The sequence below is a fragment of the Drosophila sechellia genome, chromosome 3R (genome assembly GCF_004382195.2).
Source record: "Drosophila sechellia strain sech25 chromosome 3R, ASM438219v1, whole genome shotgun sequence".
NCBI lineage: Eukaryota > Metazoa > Arthropoda > Insecta > Diptera > Drosophilidae > Drosophila > Drosophila sechellia.
In genome coordinates this window covers 20,549,163-20,572,733 of record NC_045952.1, presented here as the reverse complement: position 1 = coordinate 20,572,733, position 23,571 = coordinate 20,549,163, and the positions used below count along the sequence as shown (strand labels likewise).

Genomic DNA, 23,571 nt, shown 5'->3' with positions numbered 1-23,571 from the left:
TGTTCTGGGGGTTTTTTAATTTTTTTTTGGCGTTTGCGCAGATTGCCAGATTTATATTGAATACATGCTTATACATAGGTATTTATGTGCTGCCACTCCCCCGCCCGCAAAAAAAACCAAACGGAAGGGGTAACCCCAATTCGGCACTCACCTGACGGACTTCACATCGCCGCTAATCGATGAGTTCGGCGATGGTTTGCTGCTAAGATCGAGCGGTGCATCCGCACTGGGACTGGGTGTATCTTTGAGTGCGGGACTGATTGCGGCTGCAGATACTTCTGAGGTAGTTGGCGTTACCGCACTAGCGATCTGTTGCTGTTGCTGCTGCTGCTGCTGGTGCTGTTGGCTGGCCAGCGAGTTGATCAGATTGAAGTCGGCCAGCAGTGAGAATTGCGCCAGCTGGGCGGCCATCGAGTCCATCGATGTCATTTTGGCTGCCCGCTGGGTCAGCAGCTTGTAGAGTTCGAGGGAGTTGGCGGGTGTGGCCGCTGCTGGTGTTGCTCTTGCACTTGCAGCAGCAATGTGGCGTGCCCTGTTGCCACTGCTATTGTTGTTGCTGCCGCTGCTGCTGCTGATGTGGTGGGGCAGTGATGCGCTCGAGTTGCTGTCACTGTCGTGCTGCGTGGACAAAGTTGAGGGTTAATAAAAGTTCACTTGCACTTGGAGAAAATATTAGTCAAAATTATCTTTTAAAAATGATACCCTAGTGGCTTGATTTTTTTAAATAAATATATTTTTATTACGAAGTACGAAGAAGTACTTAAACTGTTGTAAAAAAATATTGAGCATTGCAATAACAGCATTATTTGAATTAACTATTATATTTTAATTGATTTTTCATTGCATTTTTTTATTGTGCTACATGCTTGAGGGATTTGAGTTGACAGTTAACCCACCTGATGAATGTGGCTATTACTAGTGCTACTACTAGTGGCAGTTGCTGCTGACTCGGCCACCAACTTGCCCTGGGCGTTAACCGTTAGCAGGCGACCGTTAACACAGAAGTTGCACTTGGCCGACGGTCTCCAATCGATGGGTTCTGGCGGTGGTGATGGTGTACTGGTGGCTCCCGGTGTTGGTGTACGTGATGAATCGTGTGATGTTTGGTTGTTCTCTGTCGATAGAAATCAGAATTTAGTATTCTTCGGAGAATTGCATTGGTCTTTTACCCACCAGAATCTTCTTCCAGTAGCTGGCTGCCGTTGTGGTGCTGCTCCAGACGGTGGTTCTCTGTCTTACAGTGGTTGGGATTGCTCTGGCTGATCTCCTTGCTGCTGTGGTTGTATTGCGATGGCTCGTCCTCGGAACCGGCTATTGCTATGGGCTGTTGCTCCTCGATATTCAAGTGGCTGCACGTCAGTATGTCTTGATAATGTTTCCATTGCCTGCGACCCATACATTCTTCAGCAACGCGTTCTAGGGCTAAAATGGAGAAGATATGAAGGTTAATATAGAGAACTGATCACAAGATCTTAAAATATAGCAAAGAAACACATTAAAGGCTGAGCTCCACTACATTAATTTTTCAAAAAAAGTTTCCTGGGCAGTTCAAGAATGCTACGCCAGTTGCATGGCTTAATAAACTATAATTTGCCTAGTGGTGGCAATTAATAAACCACTTTTTTTCTTCTTCAGTTGACCCAAACCCTATTTCTTCATCGCTCCTGGGAATTTTAGCAGACAGAAATTACTTAATTGAAATGCAATGCCACTAAGTATAGGAGAAAAATGCATGCAAGAAAAAAAATACTGAAACGAAAAAGAAATGGAAAATTGTGACGGTTGCACTATACTTAAAGGGGGCACACGCTGCGTATGCGTAATTATTGAATACGAAATGTGTGCGAGTGGAAAATTGATAGATTTGTATGTTTGCATTGTGGCTGCATTTCCCGGACTTTCCAACCGTCTTGGCCAGCCAGAGAACTCTAATTGCCGCACAAAAGTTATGCAATTTAATGCAAAATGCATTTGGCCACGGGAGTGCGAGAATATGTGGTTTTGGAGCCTAACCCCGCCACTTGAAGGGGCAGGCATGCGTGGCTCAAAAGCAAAACTTTTGCGCATATGGCAAAAGGCTACGCGTCAACTCACACGAAATGCGAATTAAAGGAGGGCCGGCCGAAGAAAAATTCTTTATACAAACCAAAATATTAAATATACATATGAATGTTGATATTGGACAGGTGGGCTATCACCGGCATTTTGTAGCATTTATAGTGCCAAAAAAGTGTAGTTAAATAACCTAGGCTAGCATTCCCAGCAACCCAGGAAGTTGGAAAGAAGGTGCGTGAAGAAATTCTAGCACCCCCATGTCCTTGTCGCTGTCCCCATCGTCCTGGTTGCGCACAAGTGCGTGTGTTCGGTGCGTGCGTTTGGGGAATGGCAACTTGGGGCTGAAGTGGAGCAGCAGCAGGAGGAGCAGGATTGGGCATGGGGATTGAGGAAACATTCCCAACTGCTGCTGCTGCTCATTCCGGCGCAAAAGTGGAGCGGCATGTTCAAACTTTTCGCAGTGTAAAAATTGCATTGCTTTCCTTTCCAGCTGCAGCGGCAACTGCAGTTTTTAAAGCGCTCAAATAAACAGGGTCGTCGTCGCCATCGTCGTCGCCATCGTCGTCGTTGTTTTAGCGCTTCGGGGGTTGCGACGTCGACGTTGCGCCACCGCCACCGCTGCCACTCCCGCCTTTTCCCGCTTTTCCTCGACTTTCCACCTGCCGCACGCACCGAAAAAAGGCGAAAAAACGAGGTGAATGCACGCACGGGACGTACAAAACTCAAACTTTAAAATGCAACCAGTCCACAGACACACGCCTGCATTTTGTCGTTAAAAAATGCAGAGTGCACGAAAAGGGATCTGAACGATAAGCAAATGCTCTGCAGGCAAACGAGACCTTAATGGATTTAAGATTGACTAAAAAATGGGTTTTAATTCTGATTTATCAGATTAATTTAAAGATTAATAAGATTAGTTATAAAAACCTTTTGCTTTTCCCATCTAATTCCCATACCTTCCGCACAAAACCACGTCCCACCAATCAATAGATTTGCACCAATTAGTTGTGGCTTATCCACTCCCACCTCGTTCAATTTCTGTAATTCCCATTCATTACAAACCGAGCTACAAATTGCAGTCGGCCAGCTGCGGACGCAGGGTGCGTGTGTTTTTTAGCGAAGGAAAGTCTACGCACAGGCAAAATGCCAGGGGGTTCCTCAGCTGGTGCCTCTTCTTCTTCTACAGGCTCTGCCAGATGCACACACATACGGACATTCGATGCACGCACGCAATGCACTCACGCACACAGTCAGTGTCTAGCGTGTTTTGTCTCTGGCTGCACGAGTGTGCGTTTGTTTTGTGCATGTGGTCGGGGCGACACACATTGCGTATGAAGATGACGACGTCGACGGCCGCAAGGCGGGATTTCAATGCTGTTTTGGGTTTGGGTTCGGGTTTGGGTTTGGGTTCGGGTTATGTTTCAGTTTCTGGCTACGCTTCTGCATTTGCTAGTGCTTCTGGTTATGGGCAGGGGCTTCTGCTGAGTTCTGGGTTCTGGTGGTGCTAGCGCCATCATTGCTGTCTGCCCGCGTTCACATTATGCCAAGCAAGCGGCGCCCGAATGTATGCTAATTCGCTAGGCGCGAACTTACAGTGACACCTCGAGAATATAGATGTTCTAAGCCTCTAAACTATCTATATATACATATTATAGGAAGGATACCCAAAAATTGGTTATCTTTAAATTGTGGTTCTTAGGAACTGCATACTTTTACGAAAGTGTAAGATTTTATAAAATAATAAAAAACTGCTTTTCAGCTCTTAATTGCTAGCGATCACTGTACATAAAAATTAAAGAAAAGTGGGTTTGTGTCGTTGGTTTAGACGCTGTCGATGGATGGGTGGTCTGACCTATGACTGAGTGCATGTGTGTGTGTGTGTTTGAATAGGTGTTTAGACAGTGTGTGTGCGAGAGAGTTTGCCATTCAAGGCAACGCAACCAGGTGGATGGGTAGGTGTGGAGATCGGGGGATCGGGCTTGGAGCTGCAGTTCACCTTTCGCCTGCCCATCCTGTCAGTTGGGCTGTCGTCCTGTCTGTCTGTTTGTTTGCTCTAGGGTCGTCGCTGCGTTGCGGTGGCCTAAAAGCTACAACAATCGACTGACAAACAAAAACGAAAGTGCGTTTAATCAAAGTTAGCTATTAAATCCAAATTGCTAAACTAATTGTGACCCGCCGCAGCGGGGCGTATGATTTATTTGCATTTTGTGTGGCATTTTTTTTTGTTGGCCTGTTGTCGTTTGGTACCTTAAACCCACACTAACCGAAAAAATTGAAGCAATTAAACACGGAAACTCACTTACACACACATACGCTTAACGAAATGCAAATGGCATGCGCCATGAGAGAGACAACGCATGAAAAGTGGCAAAAGAAATGGGCAAAACGGCAACAGCAACAACTGCAACTGCAACAACAACGACGAAAAAAAAAGAAACGAAAAAATGCAATTATCGATTAATGTACCACATTATATGGCCCATGTACATGTATGTATGTATGGGGAGGCCTGCAAGTAGATAAGCCCTTATGTACACATGGTACTTATGTACAGGCATCCATAGGTATGCTCGGCCAGAAGTCATTAAAAAAATGTTTTTTTTTTTCATTTCAGCCTCGACGGGCTGGCTCATTGAGTTTTATTCAATTCTCATCCTTAAATTTTATTTTCGGTTGGCCACCGGCGGGCTGTCAAGTCGTTTACATAAGCAAATTACAGTAATGACAGTACATAATGTAATGTCTCATTGTTGGAGTTGTCATTTGCATTAAAAGATGTATATAAATATGTATCCATAGATTTATATGTAGTCTTTTTTCGAGCCATGTGCTGCATTACCCCTGCCAAGAACATTGCACACAAGACAGAAAACAACGGCAATTTGACATTTTCCCGCAGTTCGCCTCGTTTCAGCTTTCAGCTTTTTGGCGTAATGCGTGCCGTAATCAAATGTCAAAAGTTACCGCCAGCCTTGGGGGCGCATACGAAATATTACGTATACGCAGTGTAATTTTCGCCCCATAAATTCTGCATTAGTTGAGCCGCACAAAGGTGTTGGGCACATGGCGCAGTTCACAGATAATTAGATTCTAACCGCACGTGGATAAAGTTTGATTGGCCTATAAAATAAAATCCTTGGAGTTATTACTTCTATAACAAAGTCTATAATTATATTTAGTTAAAGCCGCCTGTAGATACTAAAAATCCTTTTATTTATGACCTCATTTGTTTTATGCTTGCATAAATTATTATCCATCGGAATTTACGAACTCTTGAAGTTTACTTAACATACGTTTAAATTGAAATGTGCCAGGTGTTTGTAACTGGAATGAAATTGTAATTAAAAATCAATGCAAATATGCACTTAACATAAATTCATTGGCTAGTATCGCATTTCAATGAAAATAACATCCACATCCATTGATATAATAAAATGTAAACTGGGGTTAAAGCTCCATTGCATTCAAACCTTCGGAGGTATGACTTCCATGCTTTTTAAGCACACCCAAAAATTTTTAACCAGAAAGGCACCAAAATTCTTTAATTAGAAATTCAACATACATATTGTGGTTATTTCTGCTACCGCGACACGCCATCGTATTTTGCATAACATTTTGAGTAATGTCTAATGTCAACGTACTCCCATCCATGTTCGGGGGTGGGACCAACTGGTTTTCCTCGTCCGAGAGGCGGGGGAGGAAAAGAAAAGCCAGCTTGCCAGCCGGCCGGCGTCACATGTCCTGCCGCAACAACAAATTGGTTGAAGCGGAGCGGCAAGGACAAAAGGGAAAAGCCAAAAGTGCAGCTAAGAAATGAGTTTGGTAAATCACAAAAAAGTGGCAGCGGCAATGCGTGGAAAAATAAGGGGAAAAAGCTTGGCTGGCACTGAGAAAATAAATTTATCTGGGATGATATTTATAAAATATTTTATTTAAATTTTAAATTTATGGTTTTATAATTGAATGGTTCCTAAACATTTTCAAAAGTATTATCAATTTAATATATAAATAAGTATTGAATTGTTTTTTCCAGGTGCATATTTTTAGGTTCCGTTTTTTGAGGCTCTCCGGTGGAAAGGACATGCGACGTCCTGCGTGCCTTGGTCCAAAAATTGTGGCCAACTTGTATGGCTAAAAAGGGGTTAAGAAAGGGGCAGTGGCAGCGCTGAAATGTAAATGAATTGCACTAAATGCAAGGACATACGCAGCACACACACACGAATACAGGGTTTTAGATGAGTAGGACAATTCTAAGCAGGCAGCGTTGACAGGACCTCCCCTTCCTTCCCCTCCATTCCCCTTCCACCCACCTCGCCACACCCACCCATCCCATCCATTTGAGCCATTAGCAACCCTTGCACAAACTAAAAACGCAACCTACCCCAAAAAATGAAAAGAAACTCGGCAAACTTGTCGCATATGGCAATTTACATACTGACAACATCAATACACATATGCACACGGTGGTGTGTGTGTGTGCATCTGTGTGTACTTTAGGCTTTTTGTGTGTCACTTTGGCATAGAAATTTAGTCGCTGTCGTCGGTTTTTCAGCTTCGTTGTGGGCCAAAATGGGCGAAAATTAGAGAGGCAGAAGCAAAATAAATTCGATTGCCTCATTCGGCTTGGCTCGTCTCGATTCGGCTCATCTTGTTGTTGCATGTCTTTTTCGGCGTGGGTGCATCCACACCCGCACACCCCTTAACCCCAACCGACCAGCACATTAACCCCCCACCCGCAAACGCCCCCACATGTTCGTGCTAGCGTTGTCTCGCTCTAATGCGCTTTCGTATGCACTTTTCGGCCTGCATGCAATTTGATTGGCCGCAACATTTTTCGGCCAACAGGCAAACACAAAAAAACGGGACGAGAAAAAAGAATGAAACCTAAAAACTCGGAAAACTCGGGAAACACGAAATTTTGTTCGTTTCGATTGCATTTGATTGCATGTTTGTTTAGGCTGCAGTTTGCTGCTATTCGACTGCAATTGGCCGAGAAGGCCCAGAAGGAAATTGGGCTGGCCGAAAAGAAAAGTTGCCATAATTGATGTGCTAAGTGCTGCAACATTGCAAATTGCTAATTGCAGGTGTCGAATTGCCGATTGAAGGGTTATTTCAAGAGGTCATGGGTGCAAAATTGAGGGTATAATTTTTTCGGTTTGATTGCTGTTCTCATATCCATTCGTTTGAGTGCGGTTCTCAATCAATAGATTACTAAGCGAAAGTGTGGGAAGTTATTGAAGTTTTCGCATACAAAGAATTATCGATTATGTATCAATCAATTGCTTTGTTAAAGCTTGTACGGATTCATAATTCAATACATTTTATGTTTAAAGCAGCTACAGTTCAAAATACCTAATGAGAAGAAATCTAGCTATAAATGTAGAATTAGAAAATAAAATAATTAAAATTATCCCCAGAGTAGAAATTATGTTTTTAAATGTATTATGCTTCTAGTTTTTTAATTAATAGCCTTGAAAACTTGTTAATTTTCCGAAATCTTCTCGTTTTGGTGCGGGAGTTTATTATTTAATAAATGTATTATAAATTTATAAATTATTTATACATTATAAAGATGAGAATATTATCTATAATATCATCTGGTATTTTCGTGTGTTCAAATCATCATATAAATCTTTATAAAGCCCTTTAACACTGACTTCTGTCAAATTGCATTTGTTAATAAATTTCAAACTTTATAGTTTTGATGATTGGCTATGCTTTTATTCAAATCAGACCGAAAAAGTTATGACCCCATAAAACCATCAGAAAACGAAGGACAATAACTATTCTAAGCTAAGAAGAAGGCCACGAAAAAATGTTTTTAATATAAATAAAGTTCGGGCCAAATAGCGACATAAAAACCCAAAGGCAGAAGCATCAGGCGAAATTTATTGAAATGTAAAATGCCGAGAAATGCAATTTCCGCACAAGTAACTGCAGCACAACAGCGGCAGCAACAAGAACAACCTAGACAATTGCCGAGGGCCACAACAACAGAAAAAAAAAGGAAATTGCCATACAAATATTAAAAAAAGGAGGGGAACCTAAATAAAAAAGGCAGCAAGTAATACGAGAGTGGCAAGGGCGCGGATAGAGGACATTAAAGTTCCAGCTGCCGGTGGCAGCAGCAGCATCAACCAAAACGACAGCAACAGTGGCAAAGAGAATAGATGCGCTGCAAGTGCTGCATGCAACATTGCAGCAACAGGCGACGGCCGTGGACCGAACCATTAAACTGATGGCATAATACAAATGGGGCACAAACAAACAAATGCAGGCGGATATATGTGAGGATATTGTGTGCGGAAAGCTACGGATATATATCCGTGTTCAGTAAGTGGAGCAGGCTGGTGGCGTGCAACAGGCGGCAGCCAAAAAGTATGCAACGCACACATAAGCACACAGTCACAGCCATGGAAAACAAACCGGCTAAACAACTAAAACTAAACCAATTCAGGCGCTCATTCATTCATTGAATTCGGAAATTCAATTTGGCTAGAAAGAGCCAGCAAATGGATGCGCGAGAAAGAGAGAGGCGAGGAGCCACAATTGTTAACTACACAACGATGTGCAATAAAACGTGGCCCAGAATGGGTGGCACATTTTATTCATGGTTTTAGTTGAATTTGCAATGAATGGGTTTTCGGCTTAGTTAGACTGGCGGACAACCAGACATTCAGACAGCCATGAAAAAGAGCAAATGATGACATAAAACACACAGCAGCAGCAGCAGTTGAAACAACAACAACGACAACAGAAACACAACGGCATTGGCATTTCAATTTAAATGCTCTTCAGCAACAACAAACGCCAACAAGTGGCAGCCAAACTATGGAAACCAAGTGAAAGAAGGAAAGCGCTCGCCTAAATGCTCACTCGGAGAAAATAGAGTAGAGTAGAATCCTTCAAGCCCTAAAATATATATAAATATTTGTTAACAAAAAGAGAAAGTCAAAAAGCTAAGTCAATTTTTAACTATAAATCTACACTTTTTGAATAAGTTCGTATAATTAGGGTCGAATTAGTGTCCAGTAATTTTTCTCAGTGCTGCGCAAGGTGTTGTGGCACTCAACAGTTGTGTTGCCAACACCAGTGGCCATGAATGAGCAGCAGCCGTAGCTCCCATCTTGGTCGAGAACAGACTCAACTCATCTTCACTGGCCGCCGTCAGTTAGTCAGTTGTTAACAGGAACTTTGTTTTTGACAGCCAAGTTGAAGTCGAGTAGCCTCGAAGTCGAGGCTCTAAATAGACAATTTCCGCAGCAGCCGGGCGGCATCAAAATGGCAAAACGCCAAAGGGTATGCTCTCCACTTGATGGCCGAGTGTGAAACCAATTTGGGGGGGCCACTTAAGTGTTCTTCACTTCGGGAATGGCCACCGAAAAAGTGCAGTGCTGCAGATTTTCGTTACTCCCCACAATGAATGGCAAGCGAAATGATGGCGTTACGTATACGCAGCGTGGAACAAAGCGGGCAAAGAGAAAAACAGCGAAAACGATAACGAGTATGTGAAGTGGCAGGACGTGGCAGGATGTTCCTTGCCACTTCACCATATGTAGCTAAAAGTCAACCCGAAAAAAGAAGAAGAGCCAAAAAAAAAAGGTACCGAAAAAACGGAGCGCGAGGGAAGTGTTGAGTGATGCAACTAATTGCGGAGTCGGTGGAGGGAGCTGAAAGGATAATTGCGCGGATTGCACACAGATCGCCTTAATCCTTTTAGGCCTGTGTGCTCCGGCACATTCATGGGTGTTGCACCAGTTGCACCCTGCCCAGAGCAAACACAGCAAACCGACACAACAGCCACCAAGCAACACCAACTGCCCCCCAACTCATCCACTTGATTGCATTGCCCGCCGTTCGAGGCGTAAAAAGAGGACGAAACAAAGAACCGAAAATTCCATAGTCAAACGGGGCTTCTGTCAATTATTTTCACATTTTTTTCTCCGCGGCCTCAACAGCAACACCTCACATCGCATGGGTGTGGGCGGGCCAAAGGATGCACGATGCAGGCAGCAGGATACAGGATACAGGACACAGGGAGCCGTGTTTGAGCTGCGCATTTTTTTGCGCGAAAGTGCCATTTTTTTTCGCGCTTGTTGGCCATGGCCAAAAGCCGCTGGCTGCCGCCTGTGATTGCCAGTGATTTGTGGCGGGCAATGCAGCCAAAAGGCTTCAGGGAAAACGAGTTGGACAGGAAACAGAGATTCGCCGATTGATGTCTCTATATTTAGGTAGCTCGAATAAATCGCATTTGAAGACCATAAACCGAACGAGTCGGAATGAATGGCAATAAAGTGGCTGCTGACGAAGAAGGGGATTTTTTATGTATATTTAAGAGAGTATTTACAACAAAATAGTTCAATAAAAGGACTGCATGAGTTTTTTGTTTTTCCCAAAACTTATTAACACCATCTAAAGATCTTATCTAAGAATTTAAAGTTATAATGCAATTTTCCAGATACCTTTACATCTGAAAATCTGCAAATTCCAGATATGTTTGAATTGTTTTCTCTAATGTTCAATCAAAGTCAACTTTATGTGGCCCGTCATTCGTTTTCAATTTTCGTTTGTTGTGTGTCGTGTTAAATTTCAATCACTTAAGAATGCATTTGTTGTCACTTCCAATGAAAGCGCACGATTTGCCTTTACACACACACAAATGTACAGCTTACATATGCGATCGGCAATATATATATTTATATATAAAACTAGACAGAGAGAGAGAGACAGCTTAAATCAAAAGCAGCAATGGAAAACCTTGAATCAATTGATCCAGAACGCAAAATCGAGCTAGAAAAAGTACAGAGCGCGTTCTGTGTTCGCCGAAATAAATTAGAATTGAACTTGCTGCGCCATATTTGGTTACAATTTGAACGCTTAATTCCGCATACGTAGACCGCACCAGATGGGATCCCCTTTCCCCACTGCAGGGGGGATAGTGGGTGTGGATCGGATTGGGGCTTGGCAACGTGTCGCATTCGCCTTATAAATTTCTAGCTAAATATTTAATTTATTTACTTTTCGGTTTTGCAGCGACTCACAATTGGCAATTACAAATGAATTTGCCGCTCTGCGACGGCTTTTATTCAAATCGCAATCCCTTGAGTCGCCAGCGGTTGAGTTTTAGCCATTACAACTGCTGCTTATTAATTAATGGCAATTAATTTATGTATAATTGATTTGCGGAAAACTACGTTTAACTGGTTGGCTTTTTGTTGCTAATTTTATAACTCATTCACTGGGCTAATGATGAGTCAAGCCTTGCGCGATCGTAATTGTGTTTGCGGAAGTGTGTTATTTTAAACATATTTTTTATGTTTCTGGAACTGCATAAAATCTTAAAAAATAATAGAAATTAAATTAAAAGATCTGACACTTAACTGACTGCCAGTTTACACAGATATAATAAAAACTTATAAATCCGTCTGATATCCAAGCAGCTACCATTTTTTAATTCGACATTCCGCTGATCTTGAACTTAGTCGAGCAATAAAAAATGGAATAAAATTGCATATCAAGGGGAATGGAATTAACGAATGTGGCAGCAAAGAGCGGCGTGTGAAATATGAAATTACTGTTGCAACTGCACAGATTTGTATTAACACGAACATATATGTACATATATATATATATATATGTATATATATATACCATTACGATATGGCTGTGCCTCAAAAGTCAATTGGGTGTGTTGAGCCGCGGCTAGTTCTCGATTTGAAATGCATTTTGTTTGTCATAAAAAAGTGCCACGATTTCTAGTTGAGAGCGATCTTGAGATTTTACGGCAGACCGAAAACCAAACAGAATGGATTCAGATCATTTGGATTTCGCGTTTCGGAAAGGCCATAAAAATTATCTAATAAAAGCACAAGCTTGCTTCCTGATACTTTCACATATTTTTTTATGGCTCACAAGCCTTTATATATGGGAACACAATAGTGTGCAAAAAACATTATGAAATTTAAGGCTAGTTTTTTGTAAAGTAAAACCATTAAATATACTTTTTATCTAGGCTAGATAATTTGCAAACCGATTTGGTATATGGTTATCTATTTTTTAATAATTCAGTGTTGGTAAAGTTTTTATTTGTTTATGATTCATAAGATCCGCGATCATAGTTTCGCCACCCGAGCAAACTTTGGTTGTTAAAATTTTATGGTTTCTTCTGCCGCCTCTTTTCGTTCTCCCAATTATGCATAATTAAACTTGCTGATTGCATTACAAAAATTAATTTTTGCTCGTTTTCTTTGCACTTTGCTCAGATAGAATCGTTTTCTCCGCTCCTTCTCCCTTGCCGCCCGCATTTTTCCTCATTTTCCTCACAGTTCTCTCTTCCATTCATCTGCGCGTTTCCATATCATTTGCATCTACATAATTTTCCTATACATATTTTTTTTCGCATATTTGATTACACCACATGCGCCTATTTCGTCAGCTTTTCACTAAGCTTCTTCCTTCTACTTTTCTATTTTCCCTAGCTCCTACTTATATCTTACATGCCTACCTATCTATCTCAGTTGACTTTGCCATGTGAATTTGGTTTCGTTTGGTGTGCTCATTTATTCTCCTTCGCTGCTTATTGACGTTTCCACTTATTTAGTGTATTTTGCGCATTTTCGTACATGCTGAAAAAAAACCAAAAAATTCCACAAAAAAAAAACTCGTTTGAATTTTTTCTTGCATTTTTTTTTTCTATCTATTTTGCATGTGGTTTTGGTTCTAAGTCTCTGACATTGGCTGTGTGAGTGCAACCGCTTGGCTTTGTTGCTCATTTTCATTAACGCTGCACTATCGAATATGTTTCGTCCAACAGTAGATTCTCTCTATGCCAGACCGAATCGCTAAACAAACAAATTTTACTGTTAAAAAATCCGCGTTGTTTTTGCCATTTTTTTTTGTGTATGCATTTCGGCGGGGTGTTAATTGTGTTGCACTTTGCCAGAGAAACTGAACAAACGGCTTAGACAAAAATGTGCATTCTATTGGGTGGAAAACTAAGCAAAGCTTTGTCGGCCAATTTGGGACTTTAGCTTTGATTTCAGATCTGACTTTATTAGGACTGTCAAATAAATATCTCTATTCTATAAGAATTCCGGAAAACGTCACTAACTAATCAGCGTAGAACTAATTCCACGTAGTGACGAAGCGCACAAGGAGAAAATGAGATTATAACGATTTATAAATTTCCTCCAACTTTGGCGTAGCTCGACATAATTTGTTTAGTTTATTCAAATTTTGTTTGTTGCCTTTGAATTTGATTTTATTTATGAATGCAATTTGTTTTGTAAATTCTGCCTAGCCAAATTTGGAGCCGCCAAAGCAACACCCACATGGTTGTTGTTTTTTATTGCTGTTGCTGCCGATTTGGGGCTTGTCCACCAAGCCTGACATTTTGGTAGGCCGCCTGAATCGGGCTTTTAGCCTTGACTGGCTGCCAGTTGCGTTGTCTAATTGATTGCCAGCATTGGTAGTAAGCTAGCAAACAAAAAAAAGCAGCAATATTCCGCTAGCATAGTCAAAGGCAAATTAGGACTAATTAATAAAAGCTTTCAGCACAATGCACCCACTTGTAACCAATTGTCAAGCGCGAAAGCCGCTCAAAGCCAGCCCAGCCTACTTGGTTAATAATAATTTAGTTTAAAAATAACGAAATGGAAATAGAAATGAGCAGGGGGCTGCTGCCACTGCTGCTTTTGCTGCTGCCGCTGCTAGAGTAATTATGGAAACCTGGAAGCGCACTTAACCAAATCGAATTCTCTATAAAACAATAACACAACCCCAAGCCAGTGTCAAAGAACCAGAAAAAAGTATACAATGAGGAATGAGCTGGAAATTATAATAATAATGCATTTGCGGCATGCGTGGCAGTGGCAGTGGCATAGGCCTCAGCTCTAACACAATTACAACTGAGTGCACAGTGCCAAAGGAGCAAAATAAAAGTAGAAAAAAAGAAAATGCGAAATGAAAAATAATAAGGAAAAGAAAAGCCCAAAGAACACACGCGCAGACCAAAACGAACTGAAGAGCCACGCATAAACAGATTGCGTTGATTGGATGGCTAATGAAATTCAGTGGGGCCATTAGGGCCTAGGATTGTCAGGTTTTCCACGCAAATCGAATTCATTAGGAAATCGCGCAGAAACAAATCGAGCGCAGCAAGAAAATCAGATGGTAAAAATTGGGGAGCAGGGGGAAAAAATGAATAAGAAATAAGAAAAAAATCGCATTGCATTGAAACTAAATTGCAGTTGAGTTTTTCAAGGTTTTCCAGTTCATGGTTTTCGAGTGTGTGAGCGGTGGCAACAATGGATCGTATCTGATCGCTGCCTTCGTTGGCGCTTAGATACAGATACACGTGAGTGCAGTCGTGCTTTTTGCCACTCCCGCATTTCAAGATCTCTCAGATATAATTTTTCATTTGCTATTTAGCGATTACTAAGTTTTAAACATATTGTTATATTGCTTTTAAAAACCATACTATCCTAACTTGCCTAAATTGTTGACCAGGATGTAGGTAAATCTATATAAATGAGATTGAGACATTATTTTTGCAGCACTTTTCAATTGGTATTGAGTGACCGAGCTGCCAGACTTTGGCAAACAATGAAAGGAATACAGGAACAAAAAATGGAAACAATTTCCCATATTTACTTTTGTATACATATTCCTCGCCCGGCTGTCCAGTGGCTTCTTGTTGCCAAGCGGGTCGAAGGTTACACAGTGTCTGTCCGTCTGATCCGTCTGAGTAAACTGTTTGCGTCTGGCCAGGCTTTCCATCTTTTGGACGGGAAAAGCGGAAAACTGTTGGAACTCGGAGCCTCGCCTTGGCTGATTGTCATTTTATTCAGCATCATTAAGCAAAATGTCATGGGTAGAGATTCGCCCAAAAAACAGGAGACAATTATTTTCGATTTATTTGTAACTATTTATCACATTCTTTTTATGTAAAAATAATTATATTCCCAATTTGTAATGTTAATTGACGCAAAATTGAATCTGTTTATTTTCCGATAAAGGCTAACTGCGCGTTATATATTTGAGCAAATTTTTAGCGCATTTTCTGAGCAAACCAAGGTTTCGAACAAAATCTAAAAGTCAGAACTTGTTTTGCATACAAAAAGCAAATTCTTGATGACAGTTCTCCAAAAGAGAATTCTTTCGATCATTTTTTTTTTGTTGCACCCGCTTTTCTTCGATCCGTTTCCACATGAGTTTTCAATTTATGCATTCTGCGATGTTGTCGCTTCACGTTTGAATTTCGAATTTGCAAAATTCATTTGCGTTTGCTTAGCACATTTTTCATTTTCCATGCGCGAATGCATTTTCAGGTAGTTTTTTGAGGCTTTTTCGGCCTGCACTGAGCAAATGTGACAAATTTGGAGTGTGTGTGTACGAACAGGTTGTTTTTCTATTTGTTCGACCGCAGCGTGACAAATATATGCCGGACAATTGAAATACCATGTTAAAGGTCCCAGGGATAAGGGACAGCAATTAGGTTAAATTGAGATGCCTCGCGCGGTGTTTATCTTTGACTTAGCCCCGGAAAAATTCCACAATTGTCCGCGGGGGGTCAGGGGTCAAGGGAATTGTCGTAGAAATGTTTGCCGCGGTAGGAAACTCAATATGACCACACGAAGCTTTTTCAATGCTTTTCCTCGTTTTTCGCACAATTTTTTGTTTTTCTTGTGCGGGTGTTTTTGTTTTCATTTTGTTTGTTTTTTTTTTTTTTTTTGTGGATGGTATTCATTGTTTGTTATGGCTGGCTTTTGTTGCAAAACGCTGCAATGTTGAACTATGAATGCAATTTCGTAAATTATTTTCCTTTTAAGTAATTATTAAGGTGTGGTTCGGTTGCAGTAGTCGTCGTTGCCGGACTATCAAACACACACAATAGCACACTCTTTGTCTTTGACTTCGGTTTTGTTTATTGTCTTTTTACTCTTGAGTCTTGGATGTACATAGGTTTATAAGAAAATGTATCCCTAAAATATCGAAAAGTATACACAGTTTTTATTTATTATAAAATATAATCGTAGCAGTTTTGTATTTTGATAGATGGATTATTAGATTTTCTGAGGGTATTTGAGCCGGTGTTAACTGTCTTGAAGCTCTTGTTAACGTTTTTCAGCGACTACACCTTTTGTTTCGCTCGCTATTTTGTCAAGTTATTCATCCATTATGCGCCATTTAACTAATAACACGGCTGTGGCTCGTTGGCCCTCTGAGTTACTCACTCAGTCAGTCAGTCAGTTAGTCAGTCACTCATTCGGGCAGTCATTCACTCGAGTCAATCACTCATTGGGCCACTGGAGTGCCCTGCTGCACATCCCTTCCATCAGTGTCATAATAAATTCGCGGTGGGCGAGGAAGCCTTTCAGCGGTATTAAACCCCTAAATTAACGGCCATTGCGGGCAAAGTTTGATAATAGTGCGTTAAGAAATTGGCACCTGGCTACCGGTTTTCTGCCAGAGATTATCTACCAACTCCGAATTTGTCTAATTTCAATAATTAGATGCGGCTAATCGGAGGAAAAAGTGGCCCAAACGATTAGGCCAACAATCGGCGGCACACGACAAAACGACGGGCAAATCAGCCGAAGGTGTTGGCCCGCTTGAATTTCTAACGACAATCAACAAATCGCCACTTTGGCCGACAACATGAATGGCAAATTACAACACCAACGGCAAAGGCCGCACCAACAACAATCCAATGGCTACAAATTTGCTGTAATACAACAACAATTACATTAAAACGCGACCATAAACGTGCGGCCAAGTCTCGGACCAGGCTTAAACCAAGCCGTGGCCAAAAGCGAATCCAATGCCAAAGCCAAAGCCACAGGAAAATGCTTACAATGATGGTCAGAAGAATAGTTATATATATGCTTGCTACAAACGACGAGAAGAGGCTATTACGGCAAGGATCTTACTACTAACGTATATTTTATAACTAAGTTTTTTACGAAAATAAGTAAAGAACAACAAACCATTTTTTAAGCCAAAAAAATAAAAATATTTCATTTAAATGACCGAGTACAACACATAAGAAAACCTTTTCGATCTATTGTAGTAACCTCAACTGTGACAAAAGTCTGACGATGAGGCGCTACCAAAGTCATTCCACACCTTGTAAAATCAACAAAAAGGCAGTCAAGACCCAAGGAGCAACTGCAGCAGTGCATCAGCAGCAGCAGCCACAGCAGACGCAAAGATAGAGATGGTTAGATACACGGCGAGCGCAAGATACGTAGATACAGAGATGCAGAGATACAGAGAGGGAGCGTGCAATTTGCAGCCTAGAAAAATAATTGCATGTGGAAGTTGCACGGGGGCGCGGAAAAAGAAGAAGAAGGGTTGCTGCAGCTAGGAAAGAGCCAAAGAGCCGGGTTTCGAGTCCAAGTCGCGACTCATTCATGACGACGACGACGACGAGTTGCAAGTGCAAGTGCAGCTGTAACATTAACATGCAACCAGACGATGATGTTGTTGTTGCTGCCGCCGCTGCCGAGATGCAGATGCATTCAACGTCATTGTTGTTGCAGTTACTGCCGCAGCAGCAGTCGCGGCTGCAGCAGAAGCAGCAGCAGGTGAATTGCACGATTTTCAATGCAAAAGTCAAGAGCGGCAACGGAAAAAAGTCGTTAGCCAAGTTTTATGCAGGCAGTTGCCACTATTTGTTGGCTAGGCTAGAGAACTGTGGCACAACCTCGCCGCCGTCGCATGTGGCCAGGCTCTACTTTAGCTGCAGGTACCTCTGACCAGCTGCATTGCTGCCACGGCGCGGAGTGTTTGGTAGCAGCTTCCTTTTGGCATATGCAGATGCCTCCTGCCAGGGCCCAAAGGCCCATGGGCCAGGAAAAAAGAATAAGAGCAAGAACGAGAACGAGACAGCTGTTTCCGTTTGTTAAATGTTTGCCGGATTGGCAAGAGATTGCCACCGCCGACATTGATGGTTCTGAATTTGTTGTGGCATTAAATGTGTCTTGTTCCCGGCTTATGCACGTCAGCTAATTATGGTCTAGATATACATACATATGTGTGTGTGTATGCAGGCAATGCGTTTCGGTTCGATTAAATGGTTCCCCCATTTAAAATGGCCAGTACCTTAAGTGAAAGGGGAACTCGGGCCTAACGAATATTTATTTATTAACTAGAAAATCCATTGAGCGCGGCATTTTTCTGAATGTAATGGTAAAGTGATATGTACCTAATAAATATTCTCGAGACTATTTTCTGTGTAAATTACAATAATAAATAAAATTCTTATATTTAGCCAATGAAACCCACTGTAATAGCTTAAGTGAAAAAAAAACGATCCACGTATGTGGTCAGCGCCAGGTGATCGACTAAACATTTTCCTCTCCGCTTTTCCGCCAGCAAGTTCTAGTCAAGTCAGCGGGTTTTTTGCCTTATTTCGTTTATTTTAGGTTTTTTCACACTCTTTCGTTTTTGTTAATAAACGTATTTAATGTTCACACTTTTGTCACGTTGTTGTTTTCGTTTCTGTTTACGCAGCATTGCATTTGTATTTACAACACCTCTTTTATTATTTTTATAGTCGTTATAGCAATGTGTGTTATCTTTCGACCAGATGGTAAACACTTTTTGAGTGTCCATTATCTAATATAACAAAAAAAATGGCCCAAAACAGCTGCAGTCCGTTGAAAGAAACTTGATCAGCCTTGAAAATTGGTTCGGCAATAAAATTACCTAAGCTTCGACTGAACTTTATTTGAAAAATCTGTCGAAAATGTATACAAATAAATGACCGAAAAAAAACGTAACCAGATATTAATCACAAAGAACTTTTGTCCGAGAATAAAGAGGCATAATTTCATTTGGGTGAATATGGTCTGTTGCAAAGTTTGCTGCATTATTTCTTTCTTTTCGAACCGCTAGTATTTCAGGGGAAATCATGTTATTTTTTTTTACAACCCTATATAGAGTGCAGTCTTGTTATCGGCTGTAACTATTTTGTAGAAATAAATGAAATATATAATAAAAAACAGAAATTGCGATAATTTGAACCATGCGTTGACTCGACTCGAATCGTAAACTACAACTATCAATATATACAAGTACATATTATATGTACCATATTGGTGTAGAGAATATATGTATGGGGAATATATATTTCCACACTTGGCAGCCAGTAAAAATTTTCGTTCGTGGCGCAAATTTTCAGCAAAAAATAAAATCAATTTCGTATGCCTTGATAAGAAAGCGCAAAATGTTTCCGCTTTTTGTTTTTGTTGCTCTCTTTTTTTTTTTTGTTTGCCCGATTGCATGACAACTTATAAGAAAGAACGAGTAAATATAAATTTTTTGTTCAATAATTTCTTGCTTAAATTTATATTGTTGTTGCATTTTTGAGATTTCGCCACGTATCAGGCTCGTTGGGGCGAGCCAAAGCTGTCGTAATTTGGGTCAGAAACGGCTGCGTCAGGGCCCCGCTGATAAGAACCGCCGCTCCGCAGATTCAGATTGCTCAGATTGGGCGGAGATAGTGCTGGCACATAGTTGTGAATCAAATTGGCAATCTTGGCGAAAACCGATGAAACGTAGAGAAATTAAGAGAAACGTTTGGTTCGCACGGCTTCCGGTTATACTCGTAGATACCAACTAGTAGATATTTTTTTTATGAATTTCTGAATGGAGTTCTACAGATACAGCACGGATATCTACTCACATACCACGAATACGAAAAGTATCTGTAGCTGTGTATCTATGGGTCTACACTCGACAGTTGCTTGAACTTCTGTCCTTAAGTATTGCTCAATGCAATTGTACTTGCGGCGATCGCATTGTGACTCCTCTGATAGCCCCACCCTTCCCAGTTCGCCGCCCCTCCCCCTCACGAAAACCCCTCTCACCACCTCCCATTGTGTATCTTTGTTTACACATTTCGCTTTCGTACATCGCACTGTCGCTGAAGGACAATGTCAATGAGGCATTGCATTGCACATATTATTATGAACTTATTTCTGTGTACATTCATGTAATTTTCGGGGTTTGCCGAACGATAAGCGATCGTAGAACCCGAACACCGCTTGAAGGAGAAAGGGTTTAAAGATCAGCCAATATTTAATAATTATATATACTGACTAATACTAATAATCATACTGACTCTTAAATAAAATGCATCAGAATATGTATCTTACACTAGTAAAAATGTATATACACTAGTTTATAAACAACCTCAACTTTCTCAAGGTTTGGAGGATCCTTTATCAAAAATCTTAAACCAAAAGTAGGCAATGAAACAAGTATTGGCAGTGTTAATTATGAAGTGGCTAAATGATTAAATATGTTTTGTTAACTAATTGATTAATGCGCATCGGAACTGATGCGCTGCTTGGGCATATCTATCTATGACCAAGCTAATCACGAACTCGTTAATTCTTTATGACTCATTAATTACAATTAATCATTAAATATATTTTCAGTTTATTGGCGATTATTTGAAAACCAATTTGGCATACGTACATATTTCATAGCTGCTGATGTGCATAGCATCACATATATTTGTCTTAAATTATCTCTGCCCAAAAGCCAAATTGATGCTGCGGCGGTTGATGCGCTGCTGCAGCTGCGGAGAGCTTACAGCAGCTCAGGACGTGGCAACCCTGGCTTGGAGTGGGTTGCTGCAGCTACTCCCGGCGATGTATATAATTTTTATATACAATAAAAGTGCTTCTCTCGTTCTGGTGGGCAGGTCACACAAAAGGCAAAAATGCAGGCAGATTTTTATTGTTGATGCGGACTTTTCATTTCTTTTTTTTAGGCTATTGGTTGGTTTTTATTTATTTTATATATATATATATATATATATATATATTTGTGGAGCACGGAGTAAATTATATGCAGCGCGTGAAAATGAATTTCTTTCGGGCTTTTTTTATTTGGTGGAAATATTTTTTTGTTTTATGTTGTTTGTTCAATTGTGTAATGCTTTTTGTTGTTGTTGCTGCTGTACTGCTGCACTTATTTTGTTGTTGTTGAAAGTTGCACTTTGTGTTGTTGTAGATTTTTTGACAGTTGCCCCGCGTGTTTGTATATTAATTATTATATTTATTTTTTGCTGTGTTTAAATTCTGGCTCTTTGATATGTTGCATTATCAGAATGCTTTAGCATTTAACTTTTTTTGTTGCTTACGAACCTTTTTCTTTTTGTATTTGAAAACAATTCAAAAGTAATGGCTACTTTTTTAATTATTTTGCTTTTTAGTTCGTTTAACGTTAATATTTGTTTTTTTGGATTGCACTTTTTTATGTGTTTTGTTTCGTATTTTAATTCAACAGAAATTTACTAACAAAAGTGTAGCCGTTGTTGTTGCAGTTGCTGTTTTTGTTTAATATCTAAAAATTGTAAAATATGGAAATCGTTGATAAGAGAAGCGAAATGCGAGACGTGTGCCCCAAACGATCTCATACACTGCACTTTTCTGGCTTTGATAAAAATCGCTGACCAACTTGGTTGCTATTTAAAGTATGCGCTATTGGAATCTGATTAACATGGCGATTTTATATTTCGATAGCCGTCTGAAGATGATTTGATTTCAAGCGGAATCCACCGAAAGCAGCTGCATAAAAAAATGAACTGAACTCGCCCAAAATGAAATTAGCTGCCGGAGCAGAGCATCAACTTGGTAACCCCCTTCCAAAATATAAAAAACTTTATGCCAGCGAGAAATGCGAATAAAAATTGTATACATATATATATAAAAATTCGCCTGGCAAGTTCTGAACAGAACAAAAAAAAAAAAAAATTGCAAAAAAATAGGAACAAAATGCAGCCAAAAAAATGCCATTGTAAATAGTAATTTAAGTTTCGTGAGTATGAAGGGGTATCGGGCGGAGGATGTTGCCGAAAAACGTAAAATAAAATAATAAAGTAGAAGCTGGGCGAAAAAAAAGAAAAACCGAACGGAAGGTAAGGAAAATCCAATGGTCAACTGGATGGGCAAGGTGAGGGTTAAGCTCTCGGGCGGGCGAGGGGTTCCAATTGATGTTGCGCAGCTGCAGCTACATTTTTTTCGGCTATTTAATTTGCCATTTTTTTTGTCTAGCATATCTGGGAGTTGATTTTTCTCAGCTCACCCCCACCTCGTTTTCTACTTTTTTTTTTTGGATTTTTTTGTTTTCTGTTCGCTCTTAGTTTTTGTTCATTATGCTGTGCGCCAAGCCCGACGGCAAAGTAAATGCCAGCAACTGGAGACTGGCGACCAACCTGGCCATTGTCATGGGCGGTGGAAATGGTGGAACTGGTGGTGCTGGTGGAAATGGTAGAAATGGGGGGTGGTGGTCCTCAAGCCCCCGACGAAAATTGAAACTGACAAAAATTTGTTACATTTGCCTGCACAGTAAAGTTGGCGACGACGAACTACCCGAAAAAATACACACTTTATTACTGTGTACTTGCAGCTACTTCTTTGCTGCTTCTCCAATTCTCATTCATTTTTTTCGGCTTCTTTGTTTGTTTTGTTTTACTGCTGCTGCTTCAGAAGTTTGGCTACAGTTCATTTTGTATGCTGCCTGCCTTTGTGGTTTTTTTCTCTTATCTTTTTTTTCCCCATTTTTCTGGACCTTTCAATATATTTTTTAGAATTTTTTTCAAGATTCTAGCAGTGTTTTTACGAGACAGTTTTTTTGGTGCAGTGAACGAGAATCGAAGACGGCATTTAAATATGAAATGCAGCGCGTAAATGATTTTTTAAGCGAAATCTAATGAATTTTTTGTCCATTAAAAATGTTCAGAATAATATTTAAGAGTTCTTGCTGATTTTAAATTAAATGTGTCCTTTTAGGAATGCATTTATGAAATATGGAGCGTTGATTGATGCTTTAATGCGATTTCGTCAGTTAAAACTTGTGGTAAATTCTCTCAATTATTTTGTTAAAAATTTTTATTGAGTTTCTGTCACATTTCACTAAGATTTGCCTCGGATAAATATTATTAAAATTGCGAAATTGTTATTCAACAATGGGCCGCCTTATTAAGTCAGGCTCACACACACACACACACACACGTTCGCAGGCAGTCAATCAACCGGAGGCACGCACTTGAGCTGGGCAATGCAACTATTCAACCAAAAGACCGAAATAAAAATGCATTCTATAAAAATTTGCGAGTGCGCGAAAAAAACTTTTCCGCATTTTGCATGAAAGCGGCGACAGCGACGTCGACGGCGACGCCAACCGCGGCAGCTACGTCTGCGTCGACGGCAACGTCGGCGTATTCGCACACACGCACACGTAAACGCAGAGCAAACAAGAGACAAGCGGCGATTGCAATTTATATTAATGCCGAAAAAATCAAACAAAACGCGGGCGATTGATGCCACCGCACAAAAAAGGACACACGGCGTATACTTAATATGGGGAAAATTGATTCTATTGCGTTGTTTGGGGTTAACAGTTCTTTTTGAGAATACAAGTGTCACTGTTTTTGAGATGGATAAGAAAAATTAAATTAAATTCCTTCTGTATTTCAATTAGGATTTGTTACAAAATAGA

At 40.5% G+C, this 23,571-nt stretch overlaps 1 protein-coding gene across 1 annotated transcript in view; it reads right to left on the bottom strand.

Annotated features, from left to right (window-relative positions):
- Positions 1 to 23,571, bottom strand: part of LOC6607361 — a 62,438-nt gene that overhangs the window by 15,220 nt on the left and 23,647 nt on the right. The window contains exons 3-5 of the mRNA XM_032723036.1: positions 1,174 to 1,422; positions 897 to 1,114; positions 152 to 618 (exon numbers count right to left, since the gene is read on the bottom strand). Coding sequence (XP_032578927.1) covers positions 152 to 618; positions 897 to 1,114; positions 1,174 to 1,422 — 934 coding nt within the window. The remainder of the gene's footprint in view (positions 1 to 151; positions 619 to 896; positions 1,115 to 1,173; positions 1,423 to 23,571) is intronic.